The sequence below is a fragment of the Podarcis vaucheri genome (assembly GCF_965113315.1).
Source record: "Podarcis vaucheri genome assembly, chromosome: 17".
Classification (NCBI taxonomy): Eukaryota; Metazoa; Chordata; class Lepidosauria; order Squamata; family Lacertidae; genus Podarcis; species Podarcis vaucheri.
This window is the reverse complement of record NC_138755.1, coordinates 9,086,445-9,108,046: the sequence shown is the minus strand read 5'-3', so window position 1 is coordinate 9,108,046 and position 21,602 is coordinate 9,086,445. Positions and strand designations below refer to the sequence as shown.

General features: G+C 44.9%; 1 protein-coding gene across 2 annotated transcripts in view; it reads right to left on the bottom strand.

The window, feature by feature from the left end:
* Positions 1-21,602, bottom strand: part of TRIP10 (thyroid hormone receptor interactor 10) — an 89,325-nt gene that overhangs the window by 18,685 nt on the left and 49,038 nt on the right. For both annotated transcript variants that reach the window (XM_082205437.1, XM_082205438.1), the window contains exons 2-8: positions 14,184-14,299; positions 9,763-9,819; positions 8,836-8,983; positions 7,490-7,552; positions 5,662-5,766; positions 4,350-4,478; positions 1,978-2,124 (exon numbers count right to left, since the gene is read on the bottom strand). In XM_082205437.1, the coding sequence (XP_082061563.1) occupies positions 1,978-2,124; positions 4,350-4,478; positions 5,662-5,766; positions 7,490-7,552; positions 8,836-8,983; positions 9,763-9,819; positions 14,184-14,299 (765 nt within the window). The remainder of the gene's footprint in view (positions 1-1,977; positions 2,125-4,349; positions 4,479-5,661; positions 5,767-7,489; positions 7,553-8,835; positions 8,984-9,762; positions 9,820-14,183; positions 14,300-21,602) is intronic.

The following is a 21,602-nucleotide window of genomic DNA, read 5'->3' as shown; positions in this document are numbered from 1 at the left end:
CTTATTTCCCTAGAGTGGGCACAAGCAGGGGGACATCCAGTCAGTGTAACTTCCTGTTCCACTGGTCTGGAGCTTCCTCTTCCTGCATGTGGCCATTGCTCTGGCTGACTCCACAAAAGAGCCATGCAGCCATTTTCTCAGTTTGTCTTGTCTCTTATCGCTCTCTTGATGATCTTTTGCTGCCACGCTGCTCTCCTGCAGCCATTCTGTTCTATTAATGTAATTTTGCTGTCTGCTGGCTCTCAGCCAGCAGCACGTGTGTTCAGTCTCTCTATGAGACAAACTCACTCTTTCCTTATGTAACTACCAAGTAAAGCCTGCCTTTCAGAGATCATATTGTGAACTGAAATGTGAGTAAAAAAAAAAAGTTCGCAAACCAGAACACTTACTTCAGGGTTTACAGTGTCTGGGTTCCAAGTTGTTTGAGAACCAAGGTATACCTGAAGGAACGTCTTCACCCCCATCACTCAGCCTGGACACTGAGGTCCAGCTCTGAGGGTTTTCTGCTGGTTCCCTCACTGCAAAAAGTGAAGTTACAGGGAACCAGGCAGAGGGTCTTTTTGGTAGTGGTGCCCGTCCTGTGGAACACCCTCCCTTCATATGTCAAGGAGATAATGAACTATCCAACTTTTAGAAGACATCTGAAGGCAGCCCTGTATCGGGAAGTTTTTAATGTTTGATGCTTTATTATGTTTTATCTATTTTGTAAGCCGCCCAGAGCAGCTGGGGAAACCCAGCCAGAAGGGCGTGGTATAAATAAATTACCGTATTTTTCGCTCTATAACACGCACCTGACCATAACACGCACATCGTTTTTAGAGGAGGAAAACAAGGGAAAAAATATTCTGAATGAAACAGTGGACGTATCATTTTTGTGCTTCATGCTGTGGCCACAGACATGTGATCTGATGGTGAATTTGGGGTGACCCAATGCAAAAATCCTGAGAATCCCTGTGGATCCATGCTTTGTAACCACGTTTTTGCACCATTGCAGCCCCAGGCAACAGTGGGTGCGTGATTTGGGGGGGGGCAGGCTGTAGCCATGGACATGCTATGTGCTCTGATGGTGAATTTGGGGTGACCCAATGCAAAAATCCTGAGAATCCCTGTGGATCCATGCTTTGTAACCACGTTTTTGCACCATTGCAGCCCCAGGCAACAATGGGTGTGTGATTTTGGGGGGGCAGGCTGTAGCCATGGACATGCTGTGTGCTCTGATGGTGAATTTGGGGTGACCCAATGCAAAGATCCTGAGGATCCATGTGGATCCATGCTTTGTAACCACATTTTAAGTGGGGAGGGAAGGAAAAACACAGAAGGCTAAGAATGCAGGAGAGGGCTATAACGTGAGGAAAGGAAGGCAAAAGTTTCCCCCCACCCACCCACACAAGCCAGCCACTGTTTAAGGATTTCATCCTTTTAAATGGAAGAAAGCATATTTGAATGCTGTGTGTCTCCAAAAACAAAAAGCAGGAAGTCAAATCAGAATTTTAAGCCGAACCTGTAATCTCTCTTCCCTTCACATACATTGTTCCCTCCGGAGCAGGGACAGGATAGAGCGACGCTCTGCTTTCCTCTCTACTTGCCTGGAGGGGAGGGGCTTTCCCTGCTCTTTGTTCCGTTTGAGCAAACACAGCAAGGAAACAGAGCAGGGAGGGCAGAAAGACCCTGAGGCAGAATGCAGGAAAGCAACAGCTTCCTGTCTCACGGAGCTCCCTTCTCCCTGAAGCGCGGTTTGATTTTTGCCTTATTTTTCGGCTCCAGGGACCACACATTCGCTGCATAACACGCACAGACATTTCCCCTTCCTTTTTAGGAGAAAAAATCTGCGTGTTATAGAGCGAAAAATACGGTATTATTATTATTATTATTATTATTATTATTACCTATGCATAGACTACAGCGGTTATTTGACAGCACACCAACTTTTCTGCAGTACACAGGGGAAATGTTACAACTTATCTGGGAGGCACTTACGTTCTTCTCATCCACCACATCTGCTGCTGCCTTCATGCCCTCCAGGCACTTCCCAATAATGGGCATAACTTGCTGCTCCGTCTCTGAAAAAACGCTGTAGCCTTCCTTGAGGCGCAGTGTCCGCCGCTCGTCCATCTCTTGCAGCTTCTAGGAATGGGGGGAAGGAAGGGAGCAACACACACAAAAGGGACAATCAGGACTTGAGGATTAGAGAGGGAAGGTTCCTCACAGGGAGCTAGGATCCCCTCAGCACCCCCGTCCTACCAGAACCCACATCACCCACAAAACGAAGAGGCCCGTCTGGTTATCAAGCCTCTGTTCCTTGCAGTCAGCAAGGCATGTGGCACTGGGAAGGCTGGTGAAAATTTTAAAATGTCACAATGCCGTCTAAAAAATGCCTGTTATAATAGCTGCATTTGGGTTTGTTCTTTTTTAAAAAAATAAACTTTTAAAATTAATTTTCTTTTCTCTCATTACAAATATACTTATAATATTCAACTTACATAACATCTCTTCCTCCCCCCTTTTGGACTTCCCTCAGCTTCCATTTCTGATTTATTAATCTCATTTAGTATATTCTGCTATTTTCTATGAATATCATTATTTTCCCTTTTATTACATTATTTGTTCCCTATCCATAAGGTTGTGAATGTTTATTTAAATCCTACCATCAGGTCAATATTCTTTCTTTGTTTCTGCAAATATGATATAAAAGGTTCCCACTCTTTTTCAAAATCCCTACTGTCCTTTTCCCGAAGTCTGTCTGTCAGCTTCGCCAACTCCACATAACTCATCAGTTTTTCTTGCCTGTTCTTCGTATTTGGGTTTGTTCTAATGCAATAGCATCCAGACTCAACTTCCCAGTTGTCTCCAGATAAAAAGATTTTAGGTAACGGGACAACAAGGGTGTGAGTGCATTTTCTAGCATTTTCAGGACTATCATCAGTTGATTGCAAACTGGCAAGGATCAATTTTAATCGATGAAGCAATAAACTGCCTTCTTTATTTTCTAAGCTATGTTTTTAAAGTTTTTCTGATGAGGCAGTGGGAAATGAATAAGAAACCCTTTTAAAACCGCCTTTCCTTTTTAAGAAGGGTAGCTATGGTCTGTTGTCAGGTTATCTCAAAAAGGCCCTTATTACTGAGGTTCTGGTAGTACACAAAAGCAAATTTAAAATTTTAGGTTTTAAAGCAGACGGTTAATCAATTAACAAAAGGATCCAATGCATGCCTTACTCAGACGTTAGTCCCATTCAGCTCAATTTGGAATTTACTCTCAGGTAGGTATGTACACAATTGCAGCCTGAATACTTTGTGTGGCAGCCCTAATAATGTTCAAGGAATATTTTTTTTTAAAGCCCACCCCAGGAATGGCACTTGTGAAGTTAGGAAAGGTTAATAACCCTCCCACCTTCCTCCATTACCTCCAGAGAGGAGGTTCCTGCTTTCTTTGTCATGGGATCTTTCCACATTCTCAACCAGCCCCTTTTCCCACAAATGCTAGAAGCCTTCCCCACAGAGCAGAGATTAACAAGGCTGCACTGGCCCAAGGTGAACTTCCTGACGAAGACATGTGTTATAGGTCTCCAATGACCTACACTGCCAAGTTATTTTCTTCTGGGGGAAGGCTGAGAGCCTATCCAATATCTGAAGTCAGAGAGAGAGAGAAAATATTCCACAAGGAGGAGCCACAAAAAGAGCTGTTCTAGGAGAAGCTCTCGTTTTATGGAACTCCCTTTTCTGAAAGTTCCATGGCGCTTGCTTCATTTTAGGTGACCTGAGGCAGGTCTATCTTTTCCTCCAGCTTTTAGCAATCCTTGTCGTTCGCTGGTCCCAATCTGCTGCTGCTGGACAGCTAGTTTTTAGAGCTGTTACGTTTACCCCTTGTTGCAGGGATGGAAAGATCAGAGTGTGTTTCTGGTTCATGCTAGTTTCACACGTGTTTGTTCTTAAGTATGTTCTGCCCTGTTTCCACATCAGTATGTGATTAAAAAACAACAACAAAACCCTGCATTAAAATTTGCATTTTGTTATTTCCCCCATGACCTGCCACAAATATGCTTTTGGGATGCATTTAAAACTTATACATGCATTTTGTTATGTTTCTTTGAGCAGAGAACTGTATCGCAAAATTTTGAGAAGGGCAGAAGGATGATTGCATTCTGATCTGTGTATTAGTGTGGAACTGCAAATCAGGTTGGTTCACGTAGAAGAATCACTAGATAGTTGATTTTTATAGAGCAAGGTTTATTTTAAAATGTTCTACGGCTTTTTATTGTTTGTTGAGGGCTACTTTGAAGGACGGCTTAGGGTAAAGGGAGTTGCAGAAAACTCTAAACTAAAATGTTAGGAAGTTGCTTAGAGAGACTTGCATTGAAGATCTGTGGCATCTCCAAAAAGTAGAACTGGCTCTGATTGTGGTTAAACTTCTGCAGATATGAAGCATATTCATTCTTGCTCTCCTCAGCCATATGACTCCTCAGGTTTGCCTGCTGCTTCGCCTGGAGAAGGTAAGGGGAAATGGATCAGCAGAAACACTTTGGTTACAGTCAGCTCTACAGCAGAGGTGGGGAATCTGTGGCCCTTCCAGGCGCTGAGGGAATCCAGTTCCTACCAGCCCCAGCTAACATGGCCAGTGCTCAGGGATCAAGGGAGCCCAGCAAAATTTAGGGGGAACCAAGGTTCCCTGCCCCTGGGCTTAGTAAGTCATCCAAACCTAGGCTTGTGGGTTTAGCTCTCCCAAACAAACCACAAGATGTAAACCGTAGGACTGTCTTGCAGACTGTCTCGCCAGAGTGGTGCATGCTCCTGTTTCAGGGAACCAGGCATAGGGCCATCTCGGTAGTGGCACCTGCCCTGTGGAATGCCCTCTGACCAGATGTCAAGGAAATAAACAACTATCTGACTGGTTCCCCGTAACTTTGTTTCTTGCAGTGAGGGAACCGCCAGAAGGCCCTCGGCGCTGGACTGAACAATGGGGGTGGAGATGCTCCTTCAGGTATACTGGGCCAAGGCCATTTAGGGCTTTAAAGGTCAGCACCAACACTTTGAATTGTGCTCAGAAATGTACTGGGAGCCAATGGAGATCTCTCAGGACCGGTGTTATGTGGTCCCGGCAGCCACTCCCAGTCACCAGTCTAGCTGCAGCGTTCTGGATTAGTTGTAGTTTCCGGGTCACCTTCAAAGGTAGCCCCACATAGAGTGCATTGCAGTAGTCCAAGCAGGAGATAACTAGAGCATGCACCACTCTTATGAGACAGTCTGTAGGCAGGTAGGGTCTCAGCTGGCGTATCAGATGAAGCTGGTAAACAGTTGCCCTGGACACAGAGTTGACCTGCACCTCCATAGACAGCTGTGAGTCCAAAATGACTCCCAGGCTGCACACCTGGTCATTCAGAGGCACAGTTACCCCATTCAGGACCAGGGAGTCCTCCATACCCACCCACCCACTATCCCCCCAAAAGATGACGTCTTGGCTTTAATGGCTAACGTGAGAAAGAAGCTGTGGTTTGCTTAGAAAGCTTTCATAAGCAAAAGCAAGGGGTAGGTGGTCAGTTACGGGGCACAAGCAAACAAGGGACTCAGGAGATCCGTCATGACTTCCATTGCAGAAGAACTCTGATACCCTCCTAAACATTATTAGGGATGGGGAGCAGTGGCACACTCTTATTCAAAAGCACTGACCTTCTCCACATCTGCCTTGGTAGCATTGATGTCCTGGTCCAGTTTCTCGGCAGTCAGCACAGCTTTCTCAGCCTCTCGGCAGTCTCGCTCAAACTTGCGTTTGCTCTGCGGTTAAGAGAGAGAGTCTTTGAGAGTGAGGGATGCCCACAACAGCAAGCCTAACAAAAGGCTACATCCATTTGGATGCAAAGCATTAGATGATGACATATCTCTCTTGCAAGGATACAGACATGAGCATCACTCGCACTTAGGCGATGAGATCTCTTGGTTTCACAGGCAGGATTATATCACACCACCTGTTAAGTGCTCCCGTTTTGTTTGCCCCATTCTGGGCTTTCAAATAAAAGCTGGAAATGGGAGGAGGGGTTAACAGATTGTTATGTATAACGGGCTTTCAAAACAAGGTGCAGTACAATCAATAAGACTAAAAAAGACTCTGGCTGCAGGCTTACAATTAAGTGACACATGCAAACATTTACTGGAAAAGGAGTGGGTGGAAAGGCTGTTTGTGTACACGGTCTATGGAGCTACTTTCAAAGCTTGCTGAGGCTTTGAAAGAAGCTATTAAAAAAGCGAGCTCACCTTTTATTTGGGGGTGGGGGGACAGATGGCATAATTTATTGGGGTGGGGGTAATTCAGGTACAATTGATTGTACCCCAGTGGACAGGGAGGGGAGAGGTGGAGAATGGACAGGTGACCTTTCCCAGTTTAGACAGCAAGAGCTTCACTGAAGTTCACCAACTGGAAAGCCACTTAAGATTTGTCTTTCCAGACTGTCTCCACGTTCAAGGTTATGCTTAAGGCAGGGCTCAAAATTCAGCCCACTGAATAGTCTAAACTGGACTCTAAAGTAAAACAAAGCCCACAAACAATTCCCCCCACTAATTAATGTGGGGAAAAATAAACACAACAATGTGTTTGTGCCTTGTAGAACGTAGGAAGGTGAATCACAATGGAGGCACTGTATAGCCAAAATAGGGAAGGCAGGAACTGACTTTGGCAAGTGCATGCACACTCACATGTAAAAACTGAGTGTGCCTGCGTGTGAATGTATGCAGGAAGGACATTCAATGTATGCAAGGTCTTATAATATGATTTTGTTCTGCTTTAAGGGAAACTTGAGCAAGTATACTATTTCTTTTTGAGAAATGCATGCACACCCCTACAAAGGGCTCTTGAAAAACATTTACAGGTTGACAAGAGATCCCTGTGGTCTTCCAAGGTTTCAGTCTTGGCTCATTTGCACATCATTCTATTGCACCTTCTTTGAAATCTTCTCTTAAAACTCTTCATGCAACAAGAACAAAGTGCTAGCGACAATGCCAGAGATGGGTTCAGTTTTGTTTCTGGGGAGTTTGCGCCTCTGTTGCTCATAAAGATTTGTTCTTGCATAGCCCAAGCTAGGATCTCCCCGCCCCCTCCCCCCCCCGATGATTTACAAAAGTTGAGAAGTTCTTGGAGACTTCCAAAGGTAACACAGGAGATTCTATGGTTGATGCCATAATAAAGCCAGTTCCACAGCTTGTGCATTCCCCTCTCTCTCTCCATGTGCATTGGATTCTGTCCTCTTCCTTGCTTTCCTCCATCTGTCATCCCCAAATGTAATTTTGAAAAAAGGACAGAGGAAACATTCTTGGTGGAAAAAAATGATGTTTCCATGCACTAAATGTTTGGAGAATTTTAAAGGGATCAATGACCCCTCCACAGCTGTGTTCCTGCTCCGAACACTGGCCAAATCCACAGAAGTTGTTTTAGGTCTTCCGAGCATATGAGCCTCGGACTCTGCACACCGCATGTAGAGCAAGGCTGAAGATGAAAACAACTCACATTTTCAAGTTGCTTGAAGGAGTTCTCCAGCTGCTGCTGAGCCCTTCGGCCTTCTTGCAAGTGCTGGAGAAGGAGAAAGTTTACCGAATGAAAGCCTTTGTTAGAAGTGTCATGATGCTTCTGCCAGAACCCAAACAGTTCTGTCAATCATTTTCAAATGATGACGGAAGTACCTCAGAAAGAGCAAAAGGCCACCTGCTACTACCAAAAGAGTCTTCTTGCACCTACCTGCTACCCGATCTACCTAATTCTTCCCATCTTTTCACCAGAACACTACAACCCTAAGAAAACTTACTGAAGAAATGGGGCCCCAAACAGGTCCAAGTCCTTACTCTCTACAATCTGAAAAAGAGAGTTTTGGGACAGAGTGGGATGGGCTTCAAAGGAGATGCCTCAGCTTAAAAAACCAGAACTACTCATAATTCAAGGTTACTTCCTAATCAGGTACACTAGTCCCACTGTGCTGAAGTCATGCAGACTGCTCCATAGAACTTAATTTTGAAAAGTCATACAGAAATACTGCAATAAATAAAAACAGACTAAAACACACACGCTGTAGAGAGAGCACAGTGGCCACAATATTTTCAAATCCTGAATCTATTGCTAGCCCTCCTCTCCAAAACCTGCCTAATTTTAACATTATCCTAGTTCCCAACCCTCAGTGACTCAAAGGTCAACACTGCAGATGGAGAATTTAGCAACAAGAAGGTGATATTTTTAGTGTCCCCTTTTTGTTATGTTATTCAAATTGATTTTGTTGTTTTATTTTATTGTGCTTTTTCTGTTAGCAAACACTCTCCTGATGGAAGAGTGACAGATGAACCAAAATTGGGTGTGGTTGTTTTTTTTAGGGGGGGGGGTACTTTACAATAAGGCATGGTGGACTCAGCAGTCAAAAACAGTTTTTGAAAGCAGTTTGCCACACAGCATGCAGTGGCTGCTACTCAAACTAAGAACAGATCTACAGCCCTCTTGGGCTTACAGAACTGAGTTTTACAGTTCTTTGGAGCTTGGCCATCGTAAGTAAGTACATAAAAAATCTCCACGCCAATGCCAGCAGCCACCAGGAACATCTGGAAGTAGCATGGAAGCTCTCCCCAGATGATGCAGATGGTCAAGCGAGCACAAAGGCAAAAAGGCCAGGGACAATATGCCTTCAACTCCTGCTGAACAAGCAGCAAGCGAGCCAGGGGAGCGCAAAATAGGAAGTGCCCCTCACAGAGAGGTACACCTGAACGGTTTTGTTCTTCAGGACCCCTGGGCAGCAGAATCAGAACCTGATTTGGTCCCCCAGTTGACCACTATGCAGAGTTTCTTGACTCTACAAAGGCAGGGGAGCACTTTACCGACTTCCTCTCCTGTTTGAGCTCCTGCGAGTACTTGGCAACCTCCACACAGATCCGCGTTAGAAGGTTCTCAGCTACCAGCTCACGCTGGCCTGCAAAGTCGTTCAGCTCCTTCACCACCTGAAGGAAGGCCTGATATTGGCAGAACCTGAAAAGGAGAGGAAAGGCAGGAAGGTTGTGCCCAGCAGCAGGGAATGAATGAATCTTTATTTGCATCAGCCATCGGCCATAGCAATAAAACAACAATGCAATATACAAAGAATAGAAATAAAAGTCAATTATATAAAATACATTTTGGGGTTTTGAATCAATAGTCAAATGGTTCATCTTATTCTGATTGCCCCAGCAAAAACCTTGCAACCTTTGCTGTCACCTGCTCATCTTGATCTGCCAAGATCAAGCAGTGGCAGTGGTTGGGCAACCCGGAATGGACAATAAAAGAGGGGTGATAATCTCGGGACTGCCATCTCCATAGGGACATAAGTGTTTTTCAGTTCGAAAGCATGCCAGTGCAAGTAGATAAATAGGTACTGCTGTGGCAGGAAGGTAAATGGCGTTTCTGTGCACTCTGGCTACCGTCATGGTGTCCCGTTGCACCAGAAGCGGTTTAGTCCTGCTGGCCACATGACCCGGAAAGCTGTCTGTGGACAAACACCAGCTCCCTTGGCCTGAAAGTGAGATGAGCGCTGCAACACCATAGTCACCTTTGACTGGACTAAACTGCCCAGGGGTCCTTTACCTTTTTTACTGCCACCCTGAATGACTGCTTGGGTGGCCGGCCCTGCCAGGGCTTGCTAGCGCAAAAGTCTGTGAACCACTAACCTAAGTTTTTGTGGTCAGAGTACTTTTGCCGCAAAAATGTGTAGCACTGAGTAAGAATATCTCATGCATCGCTGCAGCTAAACGTGCACTTGACACAATACATACTTTGATTCTGGGTCTTCTCGCGTAGTCCTCTTGGGAAGATGCTTCTTCACAAGATTCCTATAAATGAGAGCGAAAATGAGCTAGCCAAAGGCATTTTGCTGCCTGAAGATGAGCTCCCGTTGTGCCCCCACCCTCCCCATGCCTCCTTATATCATTCAGACATCAAACTCCTGCCTTCATCTATTGGCTGACATCCTGTCACCTTGTTTCATTTTGCTGCACCGTAGGGCTAACAAATCAAACAGGAGCCAGGTAAAAAATTGGACAGCTTCGATATTAGGCCTATAAGATTCAGCTGCAGTCATGTGCAGATGGAAGTGCTGATAATTGGCACAGATGAATATCCCAGAGATAATTCTTATCAAATGTGACAGGTTTAAATAAGCTGGTAATGTTTTATACAACTATTTCCCATGAATGCTGGATATTGAGCGAATATTTTATCCTCCTTATCTTTTCTAAAGTGTGCATTTGGGATCTTTGGTCACATCAATCTTTTGTTTTCAAAAGTAGGCTCCTCCCCCCAAATTCCAAATAATTTTTCTTCAAATATTAGAAATGCACAGCAGAATTGGCAAGACCCACAATGGGAGCTTGAAAGAGGGGGGGGGGGAATCAAGCCTGCTGCCCAGGGCTGCCCTGCCTCTCTCCACCTGGCTTGGGGCAAGGCCTGACAGGCTCCATAAAGACCTGCTGCCACTGCTGCTGCTGGGCAGAGAGGGCTCCATTTTTGTTTTTTAAATGGCTTTTATTTTTTATCTATGTCATTTTAAATTGTGATTGATACTACTGCCATATTCTTAGTTTTAGATCTTATGATTTATGTGGAAATTGTTTTCCATTTGGTTGGGTACTTTTTGATGTGTTTTATTTATTGCTTGTGACTTTTGTTACGTTGGTAATTATGTAAATCTTGTCATGTTGTAAGCCGCCTAGACCATTGTTTTAACTATGGAAAGACGGCATACAAATAAAATGATGAAGAAGAAGAAGTTGAGATGCATTTTAAAATAAGGAAAGATGAACCACTTTTATGTGGAATGGGATTTTCTTACAAAGCTAGACAGAAGACTGAAGTAAATAATAATTAACTTCCAGCCTGGGAAAAAAGATATATATGCTGTACCAAAAGGACGGAAAGGTGAAGGTGATGGAATACATGGAATTGGCAGAAATGGCTGGCAGAATCCGAGATCAGGGAGAGGAGGCGGTGGAAGAAGACTGGAAGAAATTTAAAGATTATCTGCAGAAATACTGTAAAATTAATGAATGTTGAAGTGATGTTGGACTGAAAATAAGCGGTATTGGTAAAAAGACGAATAAGAATATGTAAATGTGGATTGACAATGGTTGGAAATATATAGTTATAAAAGGTTAAGATAATAAGTAAAGATAAATGATAGAGGGTAAGGATTTGCTGAACTAACTATGTGAACTGGAATACAGAAAAGGGGGGTGTGAGGAGGTCAGGAAACAAGTAAATGAAAGATATGACATGAAAATATGGACTGTTTTTCTCTTTATTAATTCTCTTCTTTATTGTCTATTTTTGTATTTTTTTCTTTCTCTTTTAATATTGTTATGTATTTTTATTTTCTTATTTATAATTTTGTAATTTTTACTGTCTGGAAAAGCTTAATAAATATTATTTAAAAAAAACAAAAAACACACACAAAAGGACGGAAAGGACCTCTCTGGCTCTAACAGGGAAATGTTCCCTTTGGCGCAGTGTCCATGTTGTTCCATAAGACAAGAAAACTCTTTTCTAATGTCTGCAGGACCAAACAAGGACCACCTGATTTAGCCAGGTAACTTCCAGAGTGGATTTTCACTATGTGCTGTACATGGGGCTGCCCTCGAAGATGATTCAGAAACCTCGGTTGGTCCAAAAAGCAGCTGCAGCCAGATGAACGGGCTGGGGTTCCACTGAGATCTCATGCAACCCCTGTTCTGAAACAAATGCACTGGTTGCCAGTTCATTTCTGAGCCCAACTGAAGGTGCTCACCTTCGTGTTTAAAGCCCTAAACAACTCAGACTCCAAATACCTGAAATAATAATAATAATAATAATAATAATAATAATAATAATAATAATAATTTATTTGTACCCTGCCCATGTGGCTGGGCTTCCCCAGCCACTCTGGGAGGCTTCCAACAAAGATTAAAAATACATTATAATGTCGCCCATTAAAAACTTCCCTGAACAGGGCTGCCTTCAGATGTCTTCTAAATGTCAGGTAGTTTTTTATCTCTTTGACATCTGCTGGGAGGGCGTTCCACATGACGGGCGCCACTACCAAAAAGGCCCTCTGCCTGGTTCCCTGTAGCTTTGCTTCTCGCAGTGAGGGAACCACCAGAAGGCCCTCGGCGCTGGATTTCAGTGTCCGGGCTGAACGATGGGGGTGGAGAGGCTCCTTCAGGTATACTGGGCCGAGGCCATTTAGGGCTTTAAAGGTCAACACCAACACTTTGAATTGTGCTCGGAAACATAATGGGAGCCAATGAAAGGCTGCCTCCTGTCCCACAGAGCCTCTCAGGTGGTCAGATCAGCAGGGACCTCCCTCCTGGTAGTTCCTTTGCCCTCAGAGGCTCGGGCATGGGGTGGCCAGGGAGAAGGCATTCTCTCTGGGGCCCCTAAGCTGCTTCCCCACAGAGGTGCGCCTCGTAGCTTCATTATACGGCGCAGCCAAGGGAACAGGCTTTGCTAGGCTCAGCTGTAGCTTCCAAGCGAGCTTCAGAAGAGGGGCAACAGGAGGACAGCAAGCACTGTACTTGCTCTGCGGACGCTTTGTTTAGTTATTTCCTGTGGTTTTGGCAAACGGTGCGTGAAGTGGTGGCGGGAGGCTGAGGTATAAAGGAGCCCGCAGTTGATGGACTTTGTGCCTTTCTGAATTTTTTTGCAATTCTAGGGCTCAAGAGAAGAGGAGAAACCCTTTTAAGGGAAAGGAGCCAAATGAGTAATTCTTGACTCTAAAAGGAGTAAAACTCGTGGAAAAGGACGGGTGGGGGGTGGGGAGCAGAGGTGGGATGAGAACAGACTAACCAACTCGGTTATTGGAGGAAGAGGAGGAGGGGAAAGCAAAGCAGCCAACTTTTGTGCTGCTGCTGTCCAGTTCAATCACCTCGGAGGACTCTGTTCCCAATTCCAAGTTTGCCTGGTCATCCAGACCGGCAGACTGGGTGATGGTGGTGGTGGTAGGAATGAGTGTCACAGAATCCAGCCAAAGAGCAAAGGGACTTGGATGGCCCCTGAAGTACTGAGTCAGCCAGAAATTCAACACTCTTTTGGGTCTTCCTGGACAAGCGGCTCCATCCAAAGCGAATCTTTGGCTCTGCTGCAAGGACAGCTGGAACAAGTGGCTGGGAAGGAGACAGCTTTAAGAAGCGCAGGGACAGAGGGCAAGAGAGAAAAGAGACTGTGTCTCAAAGGCTGGACAAAGCTGCTTGGGAACTCGGCTGGACCAGTGAATCATGGGGAGAGGGGTAGGGGAGGAGAGAGAGAGAGAGAATGAATAAAAACAGAGCAGATGCTGGAAATGAAACTGAAAGCCTCAATTGAGAACTGTTTTGCTGGCTCTGACCAAAAGGTCCATTTAATACAGCATCCTGCATCCAGTGGGTGCTCACAAGTGGGAGATGAAAGGAGAACCCCTTTTCTGTTTATCCCCAACATTTAGTATTTGGAGGAGCAGTGCCTACAAGCATTGGGGGGGGCAGGATGGGGGGAAAAGGAGAATTTGATCAATTCACAAGGACGGGTTTAATAAGAGATGATGGCAATTACAGTGGTACCTTGGTTCTTGAACGGCTTGGCTCCCGAACAAATCGGCTCCTGAATGCCACAAACCCGGAAGTAAGTGTTCTGGTTTGCAAATGTTTTTCAGAAGCCGAACATCCGACACGGCTTCCACTTGAGTGCAGGAAGCTCCTGCAGCCAATTGGAAACCGTGCCTTGGTTTTTGAACGGTTTCAGGAGTCAAATGGACCCCAGGAATGGATTAGGTTCAAGAACCAAGTTGTCACTGTGTCGTTCTTGTCGTTGTTTTATTGAATCTAAAATAGTGGCCATCACTACATCCTGTGGCAGTTCCACAATTATTCACAGTGTGAAGAACTTCATTGTTCTGTCCATCATAAACCGAATGAAAAATCAACTTGATTCTAACCAAGTATCTTGAGAAGGGGAGAAAAAAGTCACTCCATCCACTCTCTCTACACTATTCCAGAATCTATGAAGCACCTCAGGAGCAAGTTTTTAAACCTCGCTCTCCCTGACAAACTGCTATTCTCCAACACCAAGCATAAGCAATGATCAGTTAGCGATGTATCCCTTCCCCTTCCCCTCCCCATGGCCCGTCCCAAGCTTTGCCATTCCCTACCAGGCTCAGCCGTCCTCGTAATAACCCAGGCATAATACCTACCTCAGCTGCTTTGCATACGCCTGCTCGATCTCGGTCCGCTCTTTCACAAACTTGACGTATTTGTCCATCAGGTCCAGGCCCCATTGAGTGTGGCGCTCAATTGTGTCAAATTGATCCTAAAGGGGAAGAGAGAAGGCAAGACGTTACCAAACAACACCGAAAGCAAGTGTTGTGCTGGCCCCAATAGGCGGGACCAAACACGCATTTAGATGGTAAAAAACGTGTTTGGGTCGAACCACTTTCAGCAGCAGCTGAGGATTCGCACACAAAGTTCTCTGCAGCTGGAAAACTACCAGGTCAAGGATAGAACCTTTCCCAACAGAGCCACTGAAATGTGTTGGCTCCTCTGTCAGACTAGGAGCTGTGAGTCCAGGTTTCAAATCTCTACTCAGACATGAAGCTGACTGAGTGGCTTTGGGTCTTTCATCATTTTTCTACCTACCCGACTTCATCGGTTTGTTGCAACGCTGCAGGGTGCAAGTGGGGAACCACGTCTATCATCTTGAGCTCCTTGGAGTAAAAAGCGAGGTACAGTGGACCCTCAAGTTATGTACCACTCTGGATACGTAACTTTCGGGTTGCGAACGTGGCAAACCCAGAAGTATATACTTCCGGGTTTCGTCATGCGCAGAAGTGCTCTATTGTGCCGCACGCATGCGCAGAAGCAGCGCCTCCAGTTACGGACTTTCCAGGTTAAGTACAGACCTCTGGAATGAATTTAATTCGTATCCAGAGGATCCACTGTATAAAGGTAACAACAAGTTAGCTTTCTATGCAAATTAACTTTTTTTTTTTTGTAAAGAAGGGGGAAAATATCGGCCATGCAAGCCCCTACCCACTGTCTGAAATGACGCAGCCCAGACACATACTAACCAACTCAGAAAGTGCTAGGTTAAATGGCGCAGAGCCTGTCAGGGCAGGAAGGAAGAGATGTGTACTTAGGCATTGCATAACAGCAACAAGGCTTATCTGCCATACGCTGATCTATCCATTTGGCTCAGTGCCTAAATTTCAACAGGTAAATGAGCTTGCAGGTGTAGGCCTGTCCGTTATGAGGTGCCAGTCATGTAGCTCTGCCCAGATGCCCACATGAATGTGTCCCCTTGCCAGCCTTACTCATAGGTCTAACCCAGGCATAGGCAAACTCGGCCCTCCAGATGTTCTGGGACTACAACTCCCATCATCCCTGACCACTGGTCCTGTTAGCTAGGGATGATGGGAGTTGTAGTCCCAAAAAACATATGGAGGGCCGAGTTTGCCAGTGCCTGGTCTAACCCATAACATTTTGGAGTCTGGAAGTAGAAACTGCTCCCTTCCCCTCCACACACACTAACACAAGGCAAAATCCACCAGGAATCTCCCCTGTACAAGACCCATTGAAAGCAGACAAAGGAGAACTGGAGCACATCTTTCTATCTCCAGATGCCCTGGGTTCTGCATAGTTAAGGAGTTAGTGATAGAAACTGTGAGAGAAAAGCAAGGAGCCAAATGGTTTTTGGGACCTGTGGGCACCAAAACAGAATGTCTAGTCGCCATTTTTTTGGGGGGGGCGGGGCGGTTGGCAACACTTTTTATTTATTATTTTGATAAGCAGGAACTAATACGCAATTCCAATGACACATTGTTAATATCACATTTTTAACAGAAATTGTTAATATATGTTTAATTTGGTGTTGACGATAAAAAATATTGGTACCATACTTCAGTTTTCAAAAATTCTATTCTTTATTGTTCAACTCATTAACATATTTGTCTACCCTTAACGTATACAGTTGTACCTTGGTTCTTGAACGTAATCTGTCCATTCGATTTCCAAAACGTTTGAAAACCAAGGTGTGGCTTCCGAAAAACGTTCGAAAACCGGAACACTTACTTCCGGGTTCTTGCCGTTCGGGAGTCAAAATGCACAAGTACCAAGGCATTCAAGAATCAAGGTACAAGGTTTCAAAGCACATACATTTCAGTAAACCTTGAGTGTCAGCCAGGCACCAAAAAAAAAAATGGCACCCAGACTTTTTGAGGTGCTCGCAAATGGAGAATCTTCAGGCATGAAATGCGCCTGTCGCCCTGCTAATTTTGAACCCTGATAAGCAGAGTCTGTCTCCTCACTCAATGTGCAACTACTAACCACCAGATCTACTGAGAATATCGACCTCTTGGATCCTTGCCAGTATTTATTTATGTTCCCAACAGATATGAGAAATGTATCTGAGTGCAAGAAGGGAAACAAATGAGTCAGGGCAGTACACTCCCCTTGACACAACAATCTCCATAACAGTGGGAGAAAGGGGCCACCCAAGGACATGTGGCTGAGTTTACAAAACAAAAGGTACAGGAAGGTATTACACAGGAGAAAAGACATGGAGAAGGGTAATCCTCTGCTTTTCTCAAAAAAAGGCAGCTTCTAATCATATTCTTAAGGGACACGGGTGGCGCTGTGGGTTAAACCACTGAACCTAGGACTTGCTGATCAGAAGGTCGGCAGTTCGAATCCCCGTGACGGGGTGAGCTCCCGTTGCTTGGTCCCTGCTCCTGCCAACCTAGCAGTTCGAAAGCACATCAAAGTGCAAATAGATAAATAGGTACTGCTCCGGCGGGAAGGTAAACGGCGTTTCCGTGTGCTGCTCTGGTTCGCCAGAAGCGGCTTAGTCATGCTGGCCACATGACCCGGAAACTGTATGCTGGCTCCCTCGGTCAATAAAGCGAGATGAGCGCCGCAACCCCAGAGTCGGCAACAACTGGACTTAATGGTCAGGGGTCCCTTTACCTTTTAAATCATATTCTTAATAAGCCTAGTTTGAGCCTGTTTGGCAAATCATAATGGGCTTGTTCCCCAAGTTAGTTTGGACACAACAACACTCCAACATGAGCCACAGTGCTGAGAATGGTGCAGAGACCATGGGTGGAGTGTGAGGTCTGGAGCAGTACAGTCGTACCTCGGAAGTTGAACAGAATCCGTTCCAGAAGTCCGTTCGACTTCCAAAATGTTCAGAAACCAAAGTGCAGCTTCTGATTGGCTGCAGGAAGCTCCTGCAGCCAACTGAAAGCTGTGGAAGCCCCACCGGACTTTTGGCTTCCAAAAATAGTTTGCAAACCGGAACACTCACTTCCGGGTTTGTGGCATTCAGGAGCCAAAATGTTCGAGAACTAAGCTGTTCGAAAACAAACGTACAGTGGTGCCTCTGGTTACGAACTTAATTTGTTCCAGTGGTCTGTTCTTAACCTGAGGTACCACTATAGCTAATGGGGCCTCCCGCTGCCGGCGCATGATTTCTGTTCTCATTGAGGTAAAGTTCTTAACCCGAGATACTTCCTGGTTAGCGGAGTCTGTAACCTGAAGTGTCTGTAACCCGAGGTACCACTGTAGGACTGTACAGTGGATGCTCGAGTTGCGAACATGATCTGTGCGGGAAGCATGTTCGCAACCTACAGTGTTCGCAACCTGCAGCGGCGCTTCTGCGCACGCACGGGTCGTGATTCGGCACTTCTGCGCATGGGCAAAGTGTGATTTAGCGCTTCTGTGCATGCGTTCCGGTACTTCTGGGTTCTGCGCGGTGCGCAACCTGAAATCGCACAACCAGAAGCCTCTGTAACCCAAGGTATGACTGTACAAGCAGAAAGCAGGATTTTTCTACTACCTTTTAACAAGCTGTCTATATTACACGTGACTCAGATTGGAGTTCTGCTATTTTGTGAATTAGAGTAGAGCTATGCCCATCCATTGGAAGCTTTTATAGCACCATACAGCTGCCAGGGCTTGAAGTAAAAAAAATTAATTTATAAGCATCAATAACTTATTTTTTTAAAGGGAAACTTCCTTGCATAAGGTTGTTGAATACATACTCTTGATGCAGACACCAAGGTTTAAAAGCAACTGAGGTTTTCTTTCACCCCAGCAAAGCCAGTTAGCCATTTTTCACTTCTTCAATGTGGAATCCTGTTTTAAAATCCTACTTGCGGTTGCTGTAGATTTGAGGAAGTTTTCCAGCACCGTAGCTAAGCAACTTTTATTTTTATGCATGCATGCATGCATGGGGGATGAAAAGAAAGTTAATACTGTCTGAAAACCTCTCTGAATATACTGCTTATGTAACTACACTACCTGGTGTTCTGCTTCCAAAAGTTTAATTACATCACATTATCTAGTGTAGTTTACAGTACCTTGCTTTAAATCCACAGCGGGCCACAAACACAGGGGCAACAGGCTAGATTCTGAGTTTATTCCAGTCCTCACAGATGTTCCATGTAGTCTGTTATTAGTGTTAGGAATAGATGGATCTGTAAATACCTCACTTTCTCATTTTCCCAATCTTAAATTCACTTCAACAAATTTCCTCATCAGTTTGCAATTTTAATTGCAGTTTGCGATTTTTTTTAAAAAAGCCATCACAAAATATGCCAGCATTTTAGTGTACATTTCCCCTAACAGTCAATTTTTCAAGCCATTTTCTTTAACAGTACATTTTCATTTTCGTGCATACTTTCCCCAATATAGGCATTTTAATACATGCATTTTGGTTGGAGAACTGCATCCCAAAATTTGGAGAAGTGCAAATTTCAAAGAATAGCTGTTTATGGTCTTGGGAAGCATAAATTGGGCCATCCCTGCCATCTCTGCTCAGTGTACTTATTTATTTATTTATTTAAAAAAAATTATGCTGCAATCTCATAAAACAAAATATCAAAGCAGTTTTTATCCATGCACAATAAAAACCGCATAAAGATTTAAAATTACAAACCAGCTACCACGGAAACTGATTTTCTTAATTTCCCTGAATAGAAAACTTTTCGGCAAGTGTTTAAAGGTTATTAGAGAAGACGCCTGCTGCATCTGTTGGGTTAGCCTTCCACCTTACTGGGTTTCATGCTAATGTCAAATGAGCTTTGCCAACTGGGGAGGGAAATGCTTTGTGTGGTTTGCTGACTTCCTCCCCTCTCTCCGAGTGCTCAAAATAAACCACACAAAGCAATGAGATAAATGAAACCACAAAACATTAATTCCCACAAACATTTTAGGAAAGCCTCAACAGTATTCGCTGAGTCCTACCATCTCCTTCTTACCGAACAGCTTACAAGTATTCTAAGCATAGGACTAGATTCAGATTGACACAAGGCTTCTACTGAAAAGAGAAACCCTGTGTTGAGTTTTCTTTCCCTCCACAATATAGTCATACTCAAGTTATAGATGCTTCAGGTTGCGTTTTTTCAGGTTACGGACCGCTGAAACCCGGACGTACCAGAATTGGTTACTTCCGGGTTTTGGCAGTTGCACATGCACAGAGGTGCTAACTCACGCTGTCAAAGCTGCCCAAGGTCCCAGCTCACAAAGGACCAACGCCAGTTCGTTGTTATATACAAAAGTCTTTATTGAAGTTCAGTTTGTCTTTCACATCAGCAGCGTGCAGTTCTACGTCTGAAACTCTAGACCGCCGAAGCTCCGTCTGAGTCTCCTCCCCCCAGACACCAGTTTAAGACCCTAGCCTTACTCTACCTCTTCCTCCGCTCTTTCCTCCTCTGGGTCCGCCTGTCAGCTGGGGTCTCGCCCTTCCTAGACTCTTCTGACGCTGATTCCCCTGAGTCTTCTCCCTGCTTCCGGCGGGCTTTAGGACCTGGTTCCCGATCCGGGCTTTCTGCTGTCCCGCGCGCCTGTACATTTGAACTTGGCGCGCGCGCCCAGCCGGTAACCTTCCTCCTGACCGTTACACTGCTCCTGTCACTGCTTCCCCCACTCTCCGATAGAGGCGTGGTCAGTCTCGACTCATCTTCTCTCCCTGCTGGAGGAGCTGTTGGACCTGACACTTGGGACTCCTCCCCCCCTCTACGCTCTGGTGGGGAAGCTGGCCCTGATCTCCAGCTGCTGCTTTGGGAGTCCCCGCTGGCCCCCCTTGCCCTGACCATCGGCGCCTCCTTCTAGGAATCTTCTGATTCGCTGGAGAAGCTCATGGAATCTCTCGGGTCACTGTCATACTCCCCTATGCTGCGCTCAGATCCTTCCCCTTTGCTCTCCATCTCCTCTCTCCCCTGTGCCTCTGTCCCTGAGCCCCTGACACACGCTTTGCGCATAAGCACCGAATTGCAACCCATGCATGCGCAGAGGCGCCGCTGCAGGTTGTGAATGCTGCAGGTTGCGAACATGCATCCCACACGGATCATGTTCGCAACCTGAGCGTCCACTGTATAGGGAACAATTTACCTGGTTGCATTGTACATTTCCAGTGGGGAAACACACAAGCAGATGTCATAACACAAGGCAAAAGTGACAACAGGGAAGAACTCAACTCAGGGATGCTATTTTCCGAGGCAGCTCCATGTCTGACTCAAACACATGAGCGCTGAATATGCCAAATGCCAAAAAGCAACGGGCTGTCATGCAATGACATCTTCTAGGTCAAGAGAAGAGGTCAACAGCAAGATAATATTTTGGCCAATGGAAAAGAAAAAAACAATCCCAGCAAAGGCCAGAGGGAATCATTTTAACAACTTCCATGCTGTTTCCTTGAGTCAGCCACTGAGACCTTGGCTCTGCCTACAGAAAAGAGAGGGGAAAAGTCCCAAGCAAAAGGCAGATTCAAATAACAGGCTTAACTTCAGAAGAGATGGAGGCTGGCAGGAGAAAATTGGCAACTGCTGAATTCTGCACTCCAAGCAAGCCATGTTATTGGTAAGGCCAGCCCTGCATGCTCTAGGGTTCAGAAATGCTAAGCAGGAAGCTTCAGCAAAGACCTCTGCTGATCTGATTACAAATTGCAAGCGGACCTTTAGGCACAAATTTTGCAGCAAGATGTCTCAAATCTACCCCGAACTGGAAGGTGCTAAATACAAACGGTCTAACGCTGCAATCCAAACCACACTTACTAAACACGCCTAGGATTGTGTGCCGTACAAAGGTGGAGAACGAGGATGGTACCCACTAAGGAATAGTAGCAGTTTAAAATGCTTGAATATGCTGAATTGGCAGGTATAATGAATATAAAGAATATAAGGAGGACTGGAAAAAGTTCACTGAATATTTTAAGAACCAGTATAAACAAGTAAATAACCTAGCGGGTCTTTCTTGAATAAATCCAGCAGAACACGAGCGAATAGAGATTAACAGAGGAAGAAATTTGAAGGTTAAAAATCTGGAACATGTGATTTAGTAGAAAAGTAAAGAAATTATGAAAAGGGTAGAAGGGGAGTCACTAGGTATTTAGTTGTATGTCGTGACTGGTACGTAAGTTGTATAATCAGTGGGTGGAGGGAAAGGGATGTGTGTTTTGTTTCTGTATTAAAAATGCAAATAAAAATATTAATTATTTTAAAAGGATTGTGTGCTGTAATTTGTTACATTATTCTAACAACATTTTAAAAAATGTGTCTGTCAGGCATTACCCTCATTGGCCAGAACACCAGACACATTTCCTTCCTACTTAACAAGCA